General features: G+C 38.3%; 1 protein-coding gene across 23 annotated transcripts in view; it reads left to right on the top strand.

The window, feature by feature from the left end:
* Window positions 1–20,239, top strand: part of LOC105022134 (mucin-2) — a 40,008-nt gene that overhangs the window by 3,327 nt on the left and 16,442 nt on the right. For 15 of the 23 annotated variants that reach the window (XM_034290468.1, XM_034290471.1, XM_034290474.1 and 12 more), the window contains 56 exons: window positions 225–390; window positions 525–584; window positions 754–878; window positions 980–1,103; window positions 1,546–1,728; window positions 1,824–1,940; window positions 2,085–2,217; window positions 2,321–2,608; window positions 3,072–3,276; window positions 3,524–3,580; window positions 3,855–4,020; window positions 4,154–4,213; window positions 4,383–4,507; window positions 4,609–4,732; window positions 5,174–5,356; window positions 5,452–5,568; window positions 5,712–5,844; window positions 5,948–6,241; window positions 6,695–6,905; window positions 7,153–7,209; window positions 7,484–7,649; window positions 7,783–7,842; window positions 8,012–8,136; window positions 8,238–8,361; window positions 8,803–8,985; window positions 9,081–9,197; window positions 9,341–9,473; window positions 9,577–9,870; window positions 10,324–10,528; window positions 10,776–10,832; window positions 11,107–11,272; window positions 11,406–11,465; window positions 11,635–11,759; window positions 11,861–11,984; window positions 12,427–12,609; window positions 12,705–12,821; window positions 12,966–13,098; window positions 13,202–13,495; window positions 13,949–14,159; window positions 14,407–14,463; window positions 14,738–14,903; window positions 15,037–15,096; window positions 15,266–15,390; window positions 15,492–15,615; window positions 16,059–16,241; window positions 16,337–16,453; window positions 16,598–16,730; window positions 16,834–17,127; window positions 17,576–17,786; window positions 17,940–17,996; window positions 18,421–18,586; window positions 18,720–18,779; window positions 18,949–19,073; window positions 19,175–19,298; window positions 19,741–19,923; window positions 20,016–20,132. In XM_034290468.1, the coding sequence (XP_034146359.1) occupies window positions 225–390; window positions 525–584; window positions 754–878; window positions 980–1,103; window positions 1,546–1,728; window positions 1,824–1,940; window positions 2,085–2,217; window positions 2,321–2,608; window positions 3,072–3,276; window positions 3,524–3,580; window positions 3,855–4,020; window positions 4,154–4,213; window positions 4,383–4,507; window positions 4,609–4,732; window positions 5,174–5,356; window positions 5,452–5,568; window positions 5,712–5,844; window positions 5,948–6,241; window positions 6,695–6,905; window positions 7,153–7,209; window positions 7,484–7,649; window positions 7,783–7,842; window positions 8,012–8,136; window positions 8,238–8,361; window positions 8,803–8,985; window positions 9,081–9,197; window positions 9,341–9,473; window positions 9,577–9,870; window positions 10,324–10,528; window positions 10,776–10,832; window positions 11,107–11,272; window positions 11,406–11,465; window positions 11,635–11,759; window positions 11,861–11,984; window positions 12,427–12,609; window positions 12,705–12,821; window positions 12,966–13,098; window positions 13,202–13,495; window positions 13,949–14,159; window positions 14,407–14,463; window positions 14,738–14,903; window positions 15,037–15,096; window positions 15,266–15,390; window positions 15,492–15,615; window positions 16,059–16,241; window positions 16,337–16,453; window positions 16,598–16,730; window positions 16,834–17,127; window positions 17,576–17,786; window positions 17,940–17,996; window positions 18,421–18,586; window positions 18,720–18,779; window positions 18,949–19,073; window positions 19,175–19,298; window positions 19,741–19,923; window positions 20,016–20,132 (8,107 nt within the window). The remainder of the gene's footprint in view (window positions 1–224; window positions 391–524; window positions 585–753; window positions 879–979; window positions 1,104–1,545; window positions 1,729–1,823; window positions 1,941–2,084; window positions 2,218–2,320; window positions 2,609–3,071; window positions 3,277–3,523; window positions 3,581–3,854; window positions 4,021–4,153; window positions 4,214–4,382; window positions 4,508–4,608; window positions 4,733–5,173; window positions 5,357–5,451; window positions 5,569–5,711; window positions 5,845–5,947; window positions 6,242–6,694; window positions 6,906–7,152; window positions 7,210–7,483; window positions 7,650–7,782; window positions 7,843–8,011; window positions 8,137–8,237; window positions 8,362–8,802; window positions 8,986–9,080; window positions 9,198–9,340; window positions 9,474–9,576; window positions 9,871–10,323; window positions 10,529–10,775; window positions 10,833–11,106; window positions 11,273–11,405; window positions 11,466–11,634; window positions 11,760–11,860; window positions 11,985–12,426; window positions 12,610–12,704; window positions 12,822–12,965; window positions 13,099–13,201; window positions 13,496–13,948; window positions 14,160–14,406; window positions 14,464–14,737; window positions 14,904–15,036; window positions 15,097–15,265; window positions 15,391–15,491; window positions 15,616–16,058; window positions 16,242–16,336; window positions 16,454–16,597; window positions 16,731–16,833; window positions 17,128–17,575; window positions 17,787–17,939; window positions 17,997–18,420; window positions 18,587–18,719; window positions 18,780–18,948; window positions 19,074–19,174; window positions 19,299–19,740; window positions 19,924–20,015; window positions 20,133–20,239) is intronic. The other 8 variants (XM_034290478.1, XM_034290484.1, XM_034290483.1 and 5 more) reach the window with 8 other exon arrangements.

Consider the following 20,239-nt stretch of genomic DNA (forward strand, 5'->3'; position numbering starts at 1 on the left):
AAACACAATGTCAGTTAGTGTTTTCTAAATAGCCTTCTTGTTTTCAGCTGCATGTACATAAATTAAATGGTTCAGAGAATTTTTAATTTCACTTCATGAATAGAGAAAAACATAAGCAGTAAACCTACCAACATTGAACTTGAGTTAGCTGATTATCAACACTCCTTTCATATTTTGTCAATAAAACCGGTTTAAGCAATTAATGGGTCTACCGTTCTCTTTAGGTTCACCATCATGGTTTCAACACCTGGTAATCGACAGAAGTTCATCCAGTCCTCAATCAGTTTTCTCAGGAAGCATGGATTTGATGGGTTAGATCTGGCCTGGGAGTACCCTGGATCACAGGGCAGCCCCCCGGAGGACAAGCAGAGATTCACGCTGTTGTGCCAGGTAAATATTCAGCTGTGGTATGGCAAGATTTAGCAATGTCCAGACCTTTTACATTTCATGAAATAAAACATCCCAAAAATGTACATACCATTAGAGAAAAAACAAATACCCAGATGCATCTGGTCTTTTTGTAGGAGTTCCTGGCTGCCTTTGTTGCTGAAAACAATGCAACCACGGTTACAAATATGACTAAGGTAAGGGGTTTACAAGGATGTCTTGGTTTGGAAGACAATGCAAATGTTTTATGATGAAGATTTATCTGGTACAACTAATGATTAAGGATCTTGAGGTTGAAACGATTTCAACATGTTCTCTAACTTTGATTAAAACTTCAATTTTAAGATGAATCTGTTTCCTTTGTAGGATAATCAGGGGAACGGTGACACTAAAGGCAAGGCAACCAACCGCAACAGACTACTGCTAACTGCTGCTGTGGCTTCTGGGAAATATGCCATTGATGCTGGCTATGAAATTGCCGAAATTTCAAAGTAATGAGGATCTCTTTTACATTATTACTACCATTGTCACGATTTAGATAAATCATATTATGAGGAACAGGACCCCAATGGATTTCATTTTCCGTCTTTAGATACCTGGACTTCATTAATGTAATGACCTATGACTTCCAATCATCTGGAGCCAATGTGACAAGACACCATTGCCCTCTGTATCGGGGATCTCAAGACACAGGAGACCTGATATACTCCAACATTGTGAGGACTTTTTTCATAATTAAGAAAAACAATATCAAAGCATCAAGCCTACATAGAGTCTACAAAAGTTAAAATATAGAAAATCTATAACACTTGGGAATAGGACATCAATTAGAAAATTGTTTTACATGGTAAGGCATTGCTGTAAAATTGCAAAGAATTTACTTGATATCGGTTTTATTTATGTAAACAGTTCCCAATTATTCCATGAAAAGTATTGTGTCATTGTCATAAAGGTTAACATTTACTGTTAATTTGGAATACAATTACTTTTCATGGCTTACTTCTGACTAATTCACAGTGTACATATTATCATTTTGTTCTTTCCCATATAAAATTCACTGAGAAATTGGCCTGCAGCCGAATTTAGCTTTCTACACCTGGTTAATACCTTTATGAAGAATTATTTTAAGACTCTTGTCTGTATCTCTCTTCATGTTAGGACTTTGCCATGACTTACTGGCGAAACCAGGGAGCCCATGCTGAGAAACTGATTATGGGCTTTTCAACATATGGTCGTACGTTCCAACTCTCCTCTGGAAACACTGGTGTCGGATCACCAGCCAAAGGTGTTGGTGCAGCTGGACCTGTCACTGGGGTGGCTGGTGTCTTATCTAATTATGAGGTAGTCAGATTTAATGATGTATATTCAGTAACTTTCAAAAGTTTCATATTGATGATATTTACAATGGGTTAACATGTTACCCCTACTGTTCCCAGACCTGTTCTTTCCTCCAAGGAGCAACTGTCCAGTGGATTGAGGATCAACAGGTTCCCTGCGCCTTCAAAGGAAATCAGTGGGTTGGATTTGACAATAGAGATAGCTATGATGCAAAGGTATGTAGAAGTTTTCCATGGTTGCAATCCAAACCAGTTGATCAAATATCAAGTTTTTTCAAAAAGCTATCAGATTGGAAATGCATGAAAAACAAACATAAACCTGTCATTCTTTAATACTCTCCTTCTCACTTCAAACTTCAGGTCAGTTACCTAAAGTCTAATGGCTTTGGAGGGGCTATGGTCTGGTCCCTGGACATGGATGACTTTTCTGGACAGTATTGTAGGCAGGGCAGCTATCCCCTGATTGGCCATCTCCAACAATTACTCACCATCGGTAAAATATATTTGTAGATATTCTGTCTCCAGCTTGATTAACAATTAGGTTTCAGCACATGTATTTTTGTTTTATCCTCAACTAACTCCCCTACAACCTACAGACTCTTCAGTGATTGGAGCACAAACCACAACCAAAATGACAACCAAGTCCAAACCTGAGGTCAACCCCACTGTCCGTGTTAAGACCAACACCACAGTCCGTGTTATGACCAACACCACAGTCCGTGTTTCTGGCAGTAGTTTCTGTACAAACAAGGATGATGGGATTTATGTCAGTACCGATGGAACTTTCTATCAATGTGCTAAGGGCTTAACCTGGATGATATACTGCCCAACTGGACTAGTCTTTGACATCAGCTGCAAGTGCTGCAAGTCACCCAAAAACTCTGGTAAATCCGATTTCAACAACTTTATACTTGTGCCAACACTGTAAATACAAACATGTCTAATACAGAGGTGTTCACAGATGTGACAAAATTCCGTATCGGACTGCATCCTATATGACTTTATGTTGTTGACCACTGGATTCCGGGTTAATTATGCACCATGGCCCCAGAACTCAGATCAATGTGATAATGAGTAAAATGATTTACCACATATATAGTCAGTTTCTGAAGGATTTAAACATGATTTGTTACTCAATGTCCTTTTAGAGAATTACGTTTCTATTTGTCATCTCAAAGCATTGTGCGATATAAAAGAAATATACATTCATGAAGTGGAGTAAACTTGGCAACATTTGACAGTTATTGCATACTGTATAGGGTTTTGCAGTCACAGTCAAAGGTCCCCAAGTTCACAACACATCCTGATAGTTTCATGATGATCAACACTATTATTTTCCTGTCAAAGGCTCCAGCTCCAAAATGGTCTGCTACTTTCCCAACGGGGCCCAGTACAGACCTGGAATTGGGAAGTTCCTGCCAGATAATATCAACCCAAAAATGTGTACTCATCTGATCTATGCCTACTCCATTATCAACTCATCCAATGAACTTGACATCTCAGAACAGGATGATGAGACCCTGTACAGCTCCTTCAATGGACTTAAAAGCAGGTTTGTATCTTTTCCAAAGACATTCTGAGACGTTCATGTTTTGATAGTTAATGATAATAGAAGCCTTTTTGTAAGCCTCCAATGTTGCATGGTATTGTAAGTCACTGTTTCTTATGACCAACATAACGGAAGTCTACCCTTTTCCATGCCATTAACCGATGAGTGTCTGGGAATATTGGCGAAGATCACATCGCGATTTGGGGAATATACAAATGTTTCAATAATATAAATATTTGTATTCTTACAGAAATCCTCAGCTCAAAACACTGTTGGCTGTTGGTGGACCGAACTTTGGCACAAAACAGTAAGATATTGTACTCATCATATATAGAAGTACAAGTCCAATACATATGTAGAAATACAAGTACTGTTTTCTAAATGGCTTTGTTGTTTTCAGCTGCATGTATATATTTTGAATGGGTTTAGTGAAATGTGACTTGTACTTCATTAATTGAGATGAAAAAGCTGTGCAGTAAACTTATCAACATTAAACTTGAGTTTGCTGATTATCAACACTCATTTCATATTTTGTCAATGAAACCGGTTTAAGCAATTAATGGGTCTACCGTTCTCTTTAGGTTCACCATCATGGTTTCAACACCTGGTAATCGACAGAAGTTCATCCAGTCCTCAATCAGTTTTCTCAGGAAGCATGGATTTGACGGGTTAGATCTGGCCTGGGAGTACCCTGGATCACAGGGCAGCCCCCCGGAGGACAAGCAGAGATTCACGCTGTTGTGCCAGGTAAATATTCAGCTGTGGTATGGCAAGATTTAGCAATGTCCAGACCTTTTACATTTCATGAAATAAAACATCCCAAAAATGTACATACCATTAGAGAAAAACAAATACCCAGATGCATCTGATCTTTTTGTAGGAGTTCCTGGCAGCCTTTGTTGCTGAAAGCAATGCAACCACGGTTACAAATATGACTAAGGTAAGGGGTTTACAAGGATGTCTTGGTTTGGAAGACAATGCAAATGTTTTATGATGAAGTATTATCTGGTACAACTAATGATTAAGGATCTTGAGGTTGAAACGATTTCAACCTGTTCTCTAACTTTGATTAAAACTTCAATTTTAAGATGAATCTGTTTTTGTTGTAGGATAATCAGGGGAACGGTGATACTAAAGGCAAGGCAACCAACCGCAACAGACTACTGCTAACTGCTGCTGTGGCTTCTGGGAAATATGCCATTGATGCTGGCTATGAAATTGCGAAAATTTCAAAGTAATGAGGATTTCTTTTACATTATAAATACCATTGTCACGGTTTAGATAAATCATATTATGAGGAACAGGACCCCAATGGATTTCATTTTCCGTGTTTAGATACCTGGACTTCATTAATGTAATGACCTATGACTTCCAATCATCTGGAGCCAATGTGACAAGACACCATTGCCCTCTGTATCGGGGATCTCAAGACAGAGGAGACCTGATATACTCCAACATTGTGAGGACTTTTTTCATAATTAAGAAAAACAATATTAAAGCATCAAGCCTACATAGAGTCTACAAAAGTTAAAATATAGAAAATCTATAACACTTGGGAATAGGACATCAATTAGAAAAAATTTTACATGGTAAGGCGTTGCTGTAAAATTGCAAAGAATTTACTTGAAATCGGTTTTATTTATGTAAACAGTTCCCAATTATTCCATGAAAAGTATTGTGTCATTGTCATAAAGGTTAACATTTACTGTAAATTTGGAATACAATTACTTTTCATGGCTTACTTCTGACTAATTCACAGTGTACATATTATCATTTTGTTCTTTCCCATATAAAATTCACTGAGAAATTGGCCTGCAGCAGAATTTAGCTTTCTACACCTGGTTAATACCTTTATGAAGAATTATTTTAAGACTCTTGTCTGTATCTCTCTTCATGTTAGGACTTTGCCATGACTTACTGGCGAAACCAGGGAGCCCATGCTGAGAAACTGATTATGGGCTTTTCAACATATGGTCGTACGTTCCAACTCTCCTCTGGAAACACTGGTGTCGGATCACCAGCCAAAGGTGTTGGTGCAGCTGGACCTGTCACTGGCGTGGCTGGTGTCTTATCTAATTATGAGGTAGTCAGATTTAATGATGTATATTCAGTAACTTTCAAAAGTTTCATATTGATGATATTTACAATGGGTTAACATGTTACCCCTACTGTTCCCAGACCTGTTCTTTCCTCCAAGGAGCAACTGTCCAGTGGATTGAGGATCAACAGGTTCCCTGCGCCTTCAAAGGAAATCAGTGGGTTGGATTTGACAATAGAGATAGCTATGATGCAAAGGTATGTAGAAGTTTTCCATTGTTGTAATCCAAACCAGTTGATCAAATATCAAGTTTTTCAAAAAGCTATCAGATTGGAAATGCATGAAAAACAAACATAAACCTGTCATTCTCTAATGCTCTCCTTCTCCCTTCATACTTCAGGTCAGTTACCTAAAGTCTAATGGCTTTGGAGGGGCTATGGTCTGGTCCCTGGACATGGATGACTTTTCTGGACAGTATTGTGGGCAGGGCAGCTATCCTCTGATTGGCCATCTCCAACAATTACTCACCATCGGTAAAATATATTTGTAGATATTCTGTCTCCAGCTTGATTAACAATTAGGTTTCAGCACATGTATTTTTGTTTTATCCTCAACTAACTCCCCTACAACCTACAGACTCTTCAGTGATTGGAGCACAAACCACAACCAAAATGACAACCAAGTCCAAACCTGAGGTCAACCCCACTGTCCGTGTTAAGACCAACACCACAGTCCGTGTTATGACCAACACCACAGTCCGTGTTTCTGGCAGTAGTTTCTGTACAAACAAGGATGATGGGATTTATGTCAGTACCGATGTACCTGGAACTTTCTATCAATGTGCTAAGGGCTTAACCTGGATGATATACTGCCCAACTGGACTAGTCTTTGACATCAGCTGCAAGTGCTGCAAGTCAACCAAAGAATCTGGTAAATCCCATTTCAACAACTTTATACTTGTGCAAACATTGTAGATATGAAAATGTCTAACATAGAGTTGTTCACAGATATGACAAAATTTCATATCGGACTGCATCCTATATGACTTTATGTTGTTGACCATTGGATCTGTGCACTGTGGCCCCAGAACTCAGATCCATGTGATAATGTGTACAATTATTTGCCACATATATTCTCAGTTTCTGAAGGATTTATACATGAATTGTCACTCAATGTCCTTTTAGAGAATTACGTTTCTATTTGTCATCTCAAAGCATTGTGCAATATAAAAGAAATATACATTCATGAAGTGGAGTAAACTTGGCAACATTTGACAGTTATTGCATACTGTATAGGGTTTTGCAGTAACAGTCAAAAGTCCCCAAGTTCACAACACATCCTGATGGTTTCATGATGATCAACACTTTTATTTTCCTGTCAAAGGCTCCAGCTCCAGCTCCAAAATGGTCTGCTACTTTCCCAACGGGGCCCAGTACAGACCTGGAATTGGGAAGTTCCTGCCAGATAATATCAACCCACAAATGTGTACTCATCTGATCTATGCCTACTCCATTATCAACTCATCCAATGAACTTGACATCTCAGAACAGGATGATGAGACCCTGTACAGCTCCTTCAATGGACTTAAAAGCAGGTTTGTATCTTTTCCAAAGACATTCTGAGACGTTCATGTTTTGATAGTTAATGATAATAGAAGCCTTTTTGTAAGCCTCCAATGTTGCATGGTATTGTAAGTCACTGTTTCTTATGACCAACATAACTGAAGTCTACCCTTTTCCATGCCATTAACCGATGAGTGTCTGGGAATATTGGCGAAGATCACATCGCGATTTGGGGAATATACAAATGTTTCAATAATATAAATATTTGTATTCTTACAGAAATCCTCAGCTCAAAACCCTGTTGGCTGTTGGTGGACCGAACTTTGGCACAAAACAGTAAGATATTGTACTCATCATATATAGAAGTACAAGTCCAATACATATGTAGAAATACAAGTACTGTTTTCTAAATGGCTTTGTTGTTTTCAGCTGCATGTATATATTTTGAATGGGTTTAGTGAAATGTGACTTGTACTTCATTAATTGAGATGAAAAAGCTGTGCAGTAAACTTATCAACATTAAACTTGAGTTTGCTGATTATCAACACTCATTTCATATTTTGTCAATGAAACCGGTTTAAGCAATTAATGGGTCTACCGTTCTCTTTAGGTTCACCATCATGGTTTCAACACCTGGTAATCGACAGAAGTTCATCCAGTCCTCAATCAGTTTTCTCAGGAAGCATGGATTTGATGGGTTAGATCTGGCCTGGGAGTACCCTGGATCACAGGGCAGCCCCCCGGAGGACAAGCAGAGATTCACGCTGTTGTGCCAGGTAAATATTCAGCTGTGGTATGGCAAGATTTAGCAATGTCCAGACCTTTTACATTTCATGAAATAAAACATCCCAAAAATGTACATACCATTAGAGAAAAACAAATACCCAGATGCATCTGATCTTTTTGTAGGAGTTCCTGGCGGCCTTTGTTGCTGAAAGCAATGCAACCACGGTTACAAATATGACTAAGGTAAGGGGTTTACAAGGATGTCTTGGTTTGGAAGACAATGCAAATGTTTTATGATGAAGTATTATCTGGTACAACTAATGATTAAGGATCTTGAGGTTGAAACGATTTCAACCTGTTCTCTAACTTTGATGAAAACTTCAATTTTAAGATGAATCTGTTTTTGTTGTAGGATAATCAGGGGAACGGTGATACTAAAGGCAAGGCAACCAACCGCAACAGACTACTGCTAACTGCTGCTGTGGCTTCTGGGAAATATGCCATTGATGCTGGCTATGAAATTGCGAAAATTTCAAAGTAATGAGGATTTCTTTTACATTATAACTACCATTGTCACGGTTTAGATAAATCATATTATGAGGAACAGGACCCCAATGGATTTCATTTTCCGTGTTTAGATACCTGGACTTCATTAATGTAATGACCTATGACTTCCAATCATCTGGAGCCAATGTGACAAGACACCATTGCCCTCTGTATCGGGGATCTCAAGACAGAGGAGACCTGATATACTCCAACATTGTGAGGACTTTTTTCATAATTAAGAAAAACAATATTAAAGCATCAAGCCTACATAGAGTCTACAAAAGTTAAAATATAGAAAATCTATAACACTTGGGAATAGGACATCAATTAGAAAAAATTTTACATGGTAAGGCGTTGCTGTAAAATTGCAAAGAATTTACTTGAAATCGGTTTTATTTATGTAAACAGTTCCCAATTATTCCATGAAAAGTATTGTGTCATTGTCATAAAGGTTAACATTTACTGTAAATTTGGAATACAATTACTTTTCATGGCTTACTTCTGACTAATTCACAGTGTACATATTATCATTTTGTTCTTTCCCATATAAAATTCACTGAGAAATTGGCCTGCAGCTGAATTTAGCTTTCTACACCTGGTTAATACCTTTATGAAGAATTATTTTAAGACTCTTGTCTGTATCTCTCTTCATGTTAGGACTTTGCCATGACTTACTGGCGAAACCAGGGAGCCCATGCTGAGAAACTGATTATGGGCTTTTCAACATATGGTCGTACGTTCCAACTCTCCTCTGGAAACACTGGTGTCGGATCACCAGCCAAAGGTGTTGGTGCAGCTGGACCTGTCACTGGCGTGGCTGGTGTCTTATCTAATTATGAGGTAGTCAGATTTAATGATGTATATTCAGTAACTTTCAAAAGTTTCATATTGATGATATTTACAATGGGTTAACATGTTACCCCTACTGTTCCCAGACCTGTTCTTTCCTCCAAGGAGCAACTGTCCAGTGGATTGAGGATCAACAGGTTCCCTGCGCCTTCAAAGGAAATCAGTGGGTTGGATTTGACAATAGAGATAGCTATGATGCAAAGGTATGTAGAAGTTTTCCATTGTTGTAATCCAAACCAGTTGATCAAATATCAAGTTTTTCAAAAAGCTATCAGATTGGAAATGCATGAAAAACAAACATAAACCTGTCATTCTCTAATGCTCTCCTTCTCCCTTCATACTTCAGGTCAGTTACCTAAAGTCTAATGGCTTTGGAGGGGCTATGGTCTGGTCCCTGGACATGGATGACTTTTCTGGACAGTATTGTGGGCAGGGCAGCTATCCTCTGATTGGCCATCTCCAACAATTACTCACCATCGGTAAAATATATTTGTAGATATTCTGTCTCCAGCTTGATTAACAATTAGGTTTCAGCACATGTATTTTTGTTTTATCCTCAACTAACTCCCCTACAACCTACAGACTCTTCAGTGATTGGAGCACAAACCACAACCAAAATGACAACCAAGTCCAAACCTGAGGTCAACCCCACTGTCCGTGTTAAGACCAACACCACAGTCCGTGTTATGACCAACACCACAGTCCGTGTTTCTGGCAGTAGTTTCTGTACAAACAAGGATGATGGGATTTATGTCAGTACCGATGTACCTGGAACTTTCTATCAATGTGCTAAGGGCTTAACCTGGATGATATACTGCCCAACTGGACTAGTCTTTGACATCAGCTGCAAGTGCTGCAAGTCAACCAAAGAATCTGGTAAATCCCATTTCAACAACTTTATACTTGTGCAAACATTGTAGATATGAAAATGTCTAACATAGAGTTGTTCACAGATATGACAAAATTTCATATCGGACTGCATCCTATATGACTTTATGTTGTTGACCATTGGATCTGTGCACTGTGGCCCCAGAACTCAGATCCATGTGATAATGTGTACAATTATTTGCCACATATATTCTCAGTTTCTGAAGGATTTATACATGAATTGTCACTCAATGTCCTTTTAGAGAATTACGTTTCTATTTGTCATCTCAAAGCATTGTGCAATATAAAAGAAATATACATTCATGAAGTGGAGTAAACTTGGCAACATTTGACAGTTATTGCATACTGTATAGGGTTTTGCAGTAACAGTCAAAAGTCCCCAAGTTCACAACACATCCTGATGGTTTCATGATGATCAACACTTTTATTTTCCTGTCAAAGGCTCCAGCTCCAAAATGGTCTGCTACTTTCCCAACGGGGCCCAGTACAGACCTGGAATTGGGAAGTTCCTGCCAGATAATATCAACCCACAAATGTGTACTCATCTGATCTATGCCTACTCCATTATCAACTCGTCCAATGAACTTGACATCTCAGAACAGGATGATGAGACCCTGTACAGCTCCTTCAATGGACTTAAAAGCAGGTTTGTATCTTTTCCAAAGACATTCTGAGACGTTCATGTTTTAAAAGTTACTGATGATAGAAGCCTTTTGATAAGCCTCCAATGTTGCATGGTATTGTAAGTCACTGTTTCTTATGACCAACATAACGGAAGTCTACCCGTTTCCATGCCATTAACCGATGAGTGGCTGGGAATATTGGCGAAGATCACATCGCGATTTGGGGAATATACAAATGTTTCAATAATATAAATATTTGTATTCTTACAGAAATCCTCAGCTCAAAACACTGTTGGCTGTTGGTGGACCGAACTTTGGCACAAAACAGTAAGATATTGTACTCATCATATATAGAAGTGCAAGTACAATACATATGTAGAAATACAAGTACTGTTTTCAAAATGGCAATTTTTTTTTCAGCTGCATGTATATATTTTGAATGGGTTTAGTGAAATGTGAATTTTACTTCATTAATTGAGATGAAAAAGCTGTGCAGTAAACTTACCAACATTAAATTTGAGTTAGCTGATTATCAACACTCATTTCATATTTTGTCAATGAAACCGGTTTAAGCAATTAATGGGTCTACCGTTCTCTTTAGGTTCACCATCATGGTTTCAACACCTGGTAATCGACAGAAGTTCATCCAGTCCTCAATCAGTTTTCTCAGGAAGCATGGATTTGACGGGTTAGATCTGGCCTGGGAGTACCCTGGATCACAGGGCAGCCCCCCGGAGGACAAGCAGAGATTCACGCTGTTGTGCCAGGTAAATATTCAGCTGTGGTATGGCAAGATTTAGCAATGTCCAGACCTTTTACATTTCATGAAATAAAACATCCCAAAAATGTACATACCATTAGAGAAAAACAAATACCCAGATGCATCTGATCTTTTTGTAGGAGTTCCTGGCAGCCTTTGTTGCTGAAAGCAATGCAACCACGGTTACAAATATGACTAAGGTAAGGGGTTTACAAGGATGTCTTGGTTTGGAAGACAATGCAAGTGTTTTATGATGAAGTTTTATCTGGTACAACTAATGATTAAGGATCTTGAGGTTGAAATGATTTCAACCTGTTCTCTAACTTTGATTAAAACTTCAATTTTAAGATGAATCTGTTTTTGTTGTAGGATAATCAGGGGAACGGTGACACTAAAGGCAAGGCAACCAACCGCAACAGACTACTGCTAACTGCTGCTGTGGCTTCTGGGAAATATGCCATTGATGCTGGCTATGAAATTGCGAAAATTTCAAAGTAATGAGGATTTCTTTTACATTATAACTACCATTGTCACGATTTCGATAAATCATATTATGAGGAACAGGACCCCAATGGATTTCATTTTCCGTGTTTAGATACCTGGACTTCATTAATGTAATGACCTATGACTTCCAATCATCTGGAGCCAACGTGACAAGACACCATTGCCCTCTGTATCGGGGATCTCAAGACACAGGAGACCTGATCTACTCCAACATTGTGAGGACTTTTTTCATAATTAAGAAGAACAATATTAAAGCATCAAGCCTACATAGAGTCTACAAAAGTTTAAATATAGAAAATCTATAACACTTAGGAATAGGACATCAATTAGAAAATTGTTTTACATGGTAAGGCGTTGCTGTAAAATTGCAAAGAATTTACTTGATATCGGTTTTATTCATGTAAACAGTTCCCAATTATTCCATTAAAAGTATTGTGTCATTGTCATAAAGGTTAACATTTACTGTAAATTTGGAATACAATTACTTTTCATGGCTTACTTCTGACTAATTCACAGTGTACATATTATCATTTTGTTCTTTCCCATATAAAATTCACTGAGAAATTGGCCTGCAGCTGAATTTAGCTTTCTACACCTGGTTAATACCTTTATGAAGAATTATTTTAAGACTCTTGTCTGTATCTCTCTTCATGTTAGGACTTTGCCATGACTTACTGGCGAAACCAGGGAGCCCATGCTGAGAAACTGATTATGGGCTTTTCAACATATGGTCGTACGTTCCAACTCTCCTCTGGAAACACTGGTGTCGGATCACCAACCAAAGGTGTTGGTGCAGCTGGACCTGTCACTGGGGTGGCTGGTGTCTTATCTAATTATGAGGTAGTCAGATTTAATGATGTATATTCAGTTACTTTCAAAAGTTTCATATTGATGATATTTACAATGGGTTAACATGTTACCCATACTGTTCCCAGACCTGTTCTTTCCTCCAAGGAGCAACTGTCCAGTGGATTGAGGATCAACAGGTTCCCTGCGCCTTCAAAGGAAATCAGTGGGTTGGATTTGAGAATAGAGATAGCTATGATGCAAAGGTATGTAGAAGTTTTCCATGGTTGTAATCCAAACCAGTTGATCAAATATCAAGTTTTTTCAAAAAGCTATCAGATTGGAAATGCATGAAAAACAAACATAAACCGGTCATTCTCTAATGCTCTCCTTCTCCCTTCATACTTCAGGTCAGTTACCTAAAGTCTAATGGCTTTGGAGGGGCTATGGTCTGGTCCCTGGACATGGATGACTTTTCTGGACAGTACTGTGGGCAGGGCAGCTATCCCCTGATTGGCCATCTGCAACAATTACTCACCATTGGTAAAATATATTTGTAGATATTCTGTCTCCAGCTTGATTAACAATTAGGTTTCAGCACATGTATTTTTGTTTTATCCTAAACTAACTCCCCTACAACCTACAGACTCTTCAGTGGTTGGGGTACATACCACAACCAAAATGACAACCAAGTCCAAACCTGAGGTCAACCCCACTGTCCGTGTTAAGACCAACACCACAGTCCGTGTTATGACCAACACCACAGTCCGTGTTTCTGGCAGTAGTTTCTGTACAAACAAGGATGATGGGATTTATGTCAGTACCGATGTACCTGGAACTTTCTATCAATGTGCTAAGGGCTTAACCTGGATGATATACTGCCCAACTGGACTAGTCTTTGACATCAGCTGCAAGTGCTGCAAGTCACCCAAAAACTCTGGTAAATCCCATTTCAACAACTTTATACTTGTGCAAACATTGTAGATATGAAAATGTCTAACATAGAGTTGCTCACAGATATGACAAAATTCCATATCGGACTGCATCCTATATGACTTTATGTTGTTGACCATTGGATCTGTGCACCGTGGCCCCAGAACTCAGATCCATGTGATAATGTGTACAATTATTTGCCACATATATTCTCAGTTTCTGAAGGATTTATACATGAATTGTCATTCAATGTCCTTTTAGAGAATTACGTTTCTATTTGTCATCTCAAAGCATTGTGCAATATAAAAGAAATATACATTCATGAAGTGGAGTAAACTTGGCAACATTTGACAGTTATTGCATACTGTATAGGGTTTTGCAGTAACAGTCAAAGGTCCCCAAGTTCACAACACATCCTGATGGTTTCATGATAATCAACACTTTTATTTTCCTGTCAAAGGCTCCAGCTCCAGCTCCAAAATGGTCTGCTACTTTCCCAACGGGGCCCAGTACAGACCTGGAATTGGGAAGTTCCTGCCAGATAATATCAACCCACAAATGTGTACTCATCTGATCTATGCCTACTCCATTATCAACTCGTCCAATGAACTTGACATCTCAGAACAGGATGATGAGACCCTGTACAGCTCCTTCAATGGACTTAAAAGCAGGTTTGTATCTTTTCCAAAGACATTCTGAGACGTTCATGTTTTAAAAGTTACTGATGATAGAAGCCTTTTGATAAGCCTCCAATGTTGCATGGTATTGTAAGTCACTGTTTCTTATGACCAACATAACGGAAGTCTACCCGTTTCCATGCCATTAACCGATGAGTGGCTGGGAATATTGGCGAAGATCACATCGCGATTTGGGGAATATACAAATGTTTCAATAATATAAATATTTGTATTCTTACAGAAATCCTCAGCTCAAAACACTGTTGGCTGTTGGTGGACCGAACTTTGGCACAAAACAGTAAGATATTGTACTTATCATATATAGAAGTGCAAGTACGATACATATGTAGAAATACAAGTAATGTTTTCTAAATGGCTTTGTTGTTTTCAGCTGCATGTATATATTTTGAATGGGTTTAGTGAAATGTGACTTGTACTTCATTAATTGAGATGAAAAAGCTGTGCAGTAAACTTACCAACATTAAACTTGAGTTTGCTGATTATCAACACTCATTTCATATTTTGTCAATGAAACCGGTTTAAGCAATTAATGGTTCTACCGTTCTCTTTAGGTTCACCATCATGGTTTCAACACCTGGTAATCGACAGAAGTTCATCCAGTCCTCAATCAGTTTTCTCAGGAAGCATGGATTTGACGGGTTAGATCTGGCCTGGGAGTACCCTGGATCACAGGGCAGCCCCCCGGAGGACAAGAAGAGATTCACGCTGTTGTGCCAGGTAAATATTCAGCTGTGGTATGGCAAGATTTAGCAATGTCCAGACCTTTTACATTTCATGAAATAAAACATCCCAAAAATGTACATACCATTAGAGAAAAACAAATACCCAGATGCATCTGATCTTTTTGTAGGAGTTCCTGGCGGCCTTTGTTGCTGAAAGCAATGCAACCACTGTAAGAAATATGACTAAGGTAAGTGGTTTACGAGGATGTCTTGGTTTGGAAGACAATGCAAATGTTTTATGATGAAGTTTTATCTGGTACAACTAATGATTAAGGATCTTGAGGTTGAAACGATTTCAACCTGTTCTCTAACTTTGATTAAAACTTCAATTTTAAGATGAATCTGTTTTTTTTGTAGGATAATCAGGGGAACGGTGATACTAAAGGCAAGGCAACCAACTGCAACAGATTACTGCTAACTGCTGCTGTGGCTTCTGGGAAATATGCCATTGATGCTGGCTATGAAATTGCTGAAATTTCAAAGTAATGAGGATTTCTTTTACATTATAACAAGCATTGTCACGGTTTAGATAAATCATATTATGAGGAACAGGACCCCAATGGATTTCATTTTCCGTCTTTAGATACCTGGACTTCATTAATGTAATGACCTATGACTTCCAATCATCTGGAGCCAACGTGACAAGACACCATTGCCCTCTGTATCGGGGATCTCAAGACAGAGGAGACCTGATATACTCCAACATTGTGAGGACTTTTTTCATAATTAAGAAAAACAATATTAAAGCATCAAGCCTACATAGAGTCTACAAAAGTTTAAATATAGAAAATCTATAACACTTGGGAATAGGACATCAATTAGAAAATTGTTTTACATGGTAAGGTGTTGCTGTAAAATTGCAAAGAATTTACTTGAAATCTGTTTTATTTATGTAAACAGTTCCCAATTATTCCATGAAAAGTATTGTGTCATTGTCATAAAGGTTAACATTTACTGTTAATTTGGAATACAATTACTTTTCATGGCTTGCTTCTGACTAATTCACAGTGTACCTATTATCATTTTGTTCTTTCCCATATAAAATTCACTGAGAAATCGGCCTGCAGCTGAATTTTGTTTCTACACCCTGGTTAAAACCTTTATGAAGTATTATTTTTAAGATTCTTGTCTGTATCTCTCTTCCTGTTAGGACTTTGCCATGACTTACTGGCGAAACCAGGGAGCCCATGCTGAGAAACTGATTATGGGCTTTTCAACATATGGTCGTACGTTCCAACTCTCCTCTGGAAACACTGGTGTCGGATCACCAGCCAAAGGTGTTGGTGCAGCTGGACCTGTCACTGGGGTGGCTGGTGTCTTATCTAATTATGAGGTAGTCAGATTTAATGATGTATATTCAGTAACATTCTAAAGTTTCATATTGATGATATTTACAATGGGTTAACATGTTACCCCTACTGTTCCCAGACCTGTTCTTTCCTCCAAGGAGCAACTGTCCAGTGGATTGAGGATCAACAGGTTCCCTGCGCCTTCAAAGGAAATCAGTGGGTTGGATTTGAGAATAGAGATAGCTATGATGCAAAGGTATATAGACGTTTTCCATGGTTGTAAACCAAACCAGTTGATCAAATATCAAGTTTTTTCAAAAAGCTATCAGATTGGAAATGCATGAAAAACAAACATAAACCGGTCATTCTCTAATGCTCTCCTTCTCCCTTCATACTTCAGGTCAGTTACCTAAAGTCTAATGGCTTTGGAGGGGCTATGGTCTGGTCCCTGGACATGGATGACTTTTCTGGACAGTACTGTGGGCAGGGCAGCTATCCCCTGATTGGCCATCTGCAACAATTACTCACCATTGGTAAAATATATTTGTAGATATTCTGTCTCCAGCTTGATTAACAATTAGGTTTCAGCACATGTATTTTTGTTTTATCCTCAACTAACTCCCCTACAACCTACAGACTCTTCAGTGATTGGAGCACAAACCACAACCAAAATGACAACCAAGTCCAAACCTGAGGTCAACCCCACTGTCCGTGTTAAGACCAACACCACAGTCCGTGTTATGACCAACACCACAGTCCGTGTTTCTGGCAGTAGTTTCTGTACAGGCAAGGATGATGGGATTTATGTCAGTACCGATGTACCTGGAACTTTCTATCAATGTGCTAAGGGCTTAACCTGGATGATATACTGCCCAACTGGACATGTCTTTGACATCAGCTGCAAGTGCTGCAAGTCACTCAAAAACTCTGGTAAATCCCATTTCAACAACTTTATACTTGTGCAAACATTGTAGATATGAAAATGTCTAACATAGAGTTGCTCACAGATATGACAAAATTCCATATCGGACTGCATCCTATATGACTTTATGTTGTTGACCATTGGATCTGTGCACCGTGGCCCCAGAACTCAGATCCATGTGATAATGTGTACAATTATTTGCCACATATATTCTCAGTTTCTGAAGGATTTATACATGAATTGTCACTCAATGTCCTTTTAGAGAATTACGTTTCTATTTGTCATCTCAAAGCATTTTGTGATAAATAAGAAATATACATTCTTGAAGTGGAGTAAACTGGGGAACATTTGACAGTTATTGTATATATGGTTTTGCAGTCATGGTCAAAAGTCCCCAAGTTCACAACACATCCTCATAGTTTTGTGATGATCAACATTATTATTTTCCTGTCAAAGGCTCCAGCTCCAGCTCCAAAGTGGTCTGCTACTTTTCCAATGAGGCCCAGTACACACCTGGAATTGGGAAGTTCCTGCCAGATAATATCAACCCACAAATGTGTACTCATCTGATCTATGCCTACTCCATTATCAACTCGTCCAATGAACTTGACATCTCAGAAAAGGATGATGAGACCCTGTACAGTTCCTTCAATGGACTTAAAACCAGGTATGTATCTATTCCCAAGACATTCTGAGATGTTTATGTTTGAATAGTTACTAATGTTTTAAGTATTTTTTTCAGACTCGAATGTTGCATGGTGTTGTATGTCAATCTTTCTTATGACCATCTTAACTGAAGTCTATTTTTTTATTCTTACAGAAATCCTCAGCTCAAAACTCTGTTGGCTGTTGGCGGACCAAACTTTGGCACAAAACAGTAAGATTTTGTACTCATCATATACTATACGTTGACATTTTATCGTATTATGTTATATATTTGGTGGTCAAACCATTGAAACCATTATTCACAGATTTTGAGAAGGAATGTTTTGAGTGAAGAACAGAAAAATTCTATTTGCAGTGTTTTCCTAATTTTAACCCTTCGGTTCCTCACTCAAAACCTTCCTTTTCATTTTTTTTGGAAAGGAAAGAAAAAGGTGCAGTGGTTTCTTAATTTCTTCTGGAGATTTATTTTGAATTGGTTGAGATAAATTTGAACTGTACATTATTAAATAGAGATGAACATTTTTTGCAGGAATATTTTCCAATATTTAACTGGAGTTCACTAAATATTAGCAATAATTTTATATTTTTTCAATGAAACCGGTTTAAGCAATTTATGGGTCTGCCGTTCTCTTTAGGTTCACCATCATGGTTTCAACACCTGGTAATCGACAGAAGTTCATCCAGTCCTCAATCAGTTTTCTCAGGAAGCATGGATTTGATGGGTTAGATCTGGCCTGGGAGTACCCTGGATCACAGGGCAGCCCCCCGGAGGACAAGCAGAGATTCACGCTGTTGTGCCAGGTAAATATTCAGCTGTGGTATGGCAAGATTTAGCAATGTCCAGACCTTTTACATTTCATGAAATAAAACATCCCAAAAACGTACATACCATTAGAGAAAAACAAATACCCAGATGCATCTGATCTTTTTGTAGGAGTTCCTGGCGGCCTTTGTTGCTGAAAGCAATGCAACCACGGTTACAAATATGACTAAGGTAAGGGGTTTACGAGGATGTCTTGGTTCGGAAGACAATGCAAATCTTTTATGATGAAGTATTATCTGGTACAACTAATGATTAAGGGTCTTGAGGTTGAAACGATTTCAACCTGTTCTCTAACTTTGATAAAAATTTCAATTTTAAGATGAATCTGTTTTTTTTGTAGGATAATCAGGGGAACGGTGACACTAAAGGCAAGGCAACCAACTGCAACAGACTACTGCTAACTGCTGCTGTGGCTTCTGGGAAATATGCCATTGATGCTGGCTATGAAATTGCCAAAATTTCAAAGTAATGAGGATTTCTTTCACATTATAACTACCATTGTCACGATTTAGATAAATCATATTATGAGGAACAGGACCCCAATGGATTTCATTTTCCGTCTTTAGATACCTGGACTTCATTAATGTAATGACCTATGACTTCCAATCATCTGGAGCCAATGTGACAAGACACCATTGCCCTCTGTATCGGGGATCTCAAGACAGAGGAGACCTGATATACTCCAACATTGTGAGGACTTTTTTCATAATTAAGAAAAACAATATTAAAGCATCAAGCCTACATAGAGTCTACAAAAGTTTAAATATAGAAAATCTATAACACTTGGGAATAGGACATCAATTAGAAAAATTTTTACATGGTAAGGCGTTGCTGTAAAATTGCAAAGAATTTACTTGAAATCGGTTTTATTTATGTAAACAGTTCCCAATTATTCCATGAAAAGTATTGTGTCATTGTCATAAAGGTTAACATTTACTGTTAATTTGAAATACAATTACTTTTCATGGCTTACTTCTGACAAATTCACAGTGTACATATTATCATTTTGTTCTTTCCCATATAAAATTCTCTGAGAAATCGGCCTGCAGCTGAATTTAGATTTCTACACCTGGTTAATACCTTTATGAAGAATTATTTTTAAGACTCTTGTCTGTATCTCTTTTCCTGTTAGGACTTTGCCATGACTTACTGGCGAAACCAGGGAGCCCATGCTGAGAAACTGATTATGGGCTTTTCAACATATGGTCGTACGTTCCAACTCTCCTCTGGAAACACTGGTGTTGGATCACCAGCCAAAGGTGTTGGTGCAGCTGGACCTGTCACTGGGGTGGCTGGTGTCTTATCTAATTATGAGGTAGTCAGATTTAATTATGTATTTTCAGTAACTTTCTAAAGTTTCATATTGATATTTACAATGGGTTAACATGTTACCCCTACTGTTCCCAGACCTGTTCTTTCCTCCAAGGAGCAACTGTCCAGTGGATTGAGGATCAACAGGTTCCCTGTGCCTTCAAAGGAAATCAGTGGGTGGGATTTGACAATAAAGATAGCTATGATGCAAAGGTAGGTAGACATTTTAGTTGGTTGCAATCAAAACCATGTGATAAATTATTTCTAACATCTTTTTTTGCATTGGAAATGCATGAAAGTCAAACCTAAACCTGTTTCTC

The sequence above is a fragment of the Esox lucius genome, chromosome 24 (genome assembly GCF_011004845.1).
Source record: "Esox lucius isolate fEsoLuc1 chromosome 24, fEsoLuc1.pri, whole genome shotgun sequence".
NCBI classification, from domain to species: Eukaryota; Metazoa; Chordata; class Actinopteri; order Esociformes; family Esocidae; genus Esox; species Esox lucius.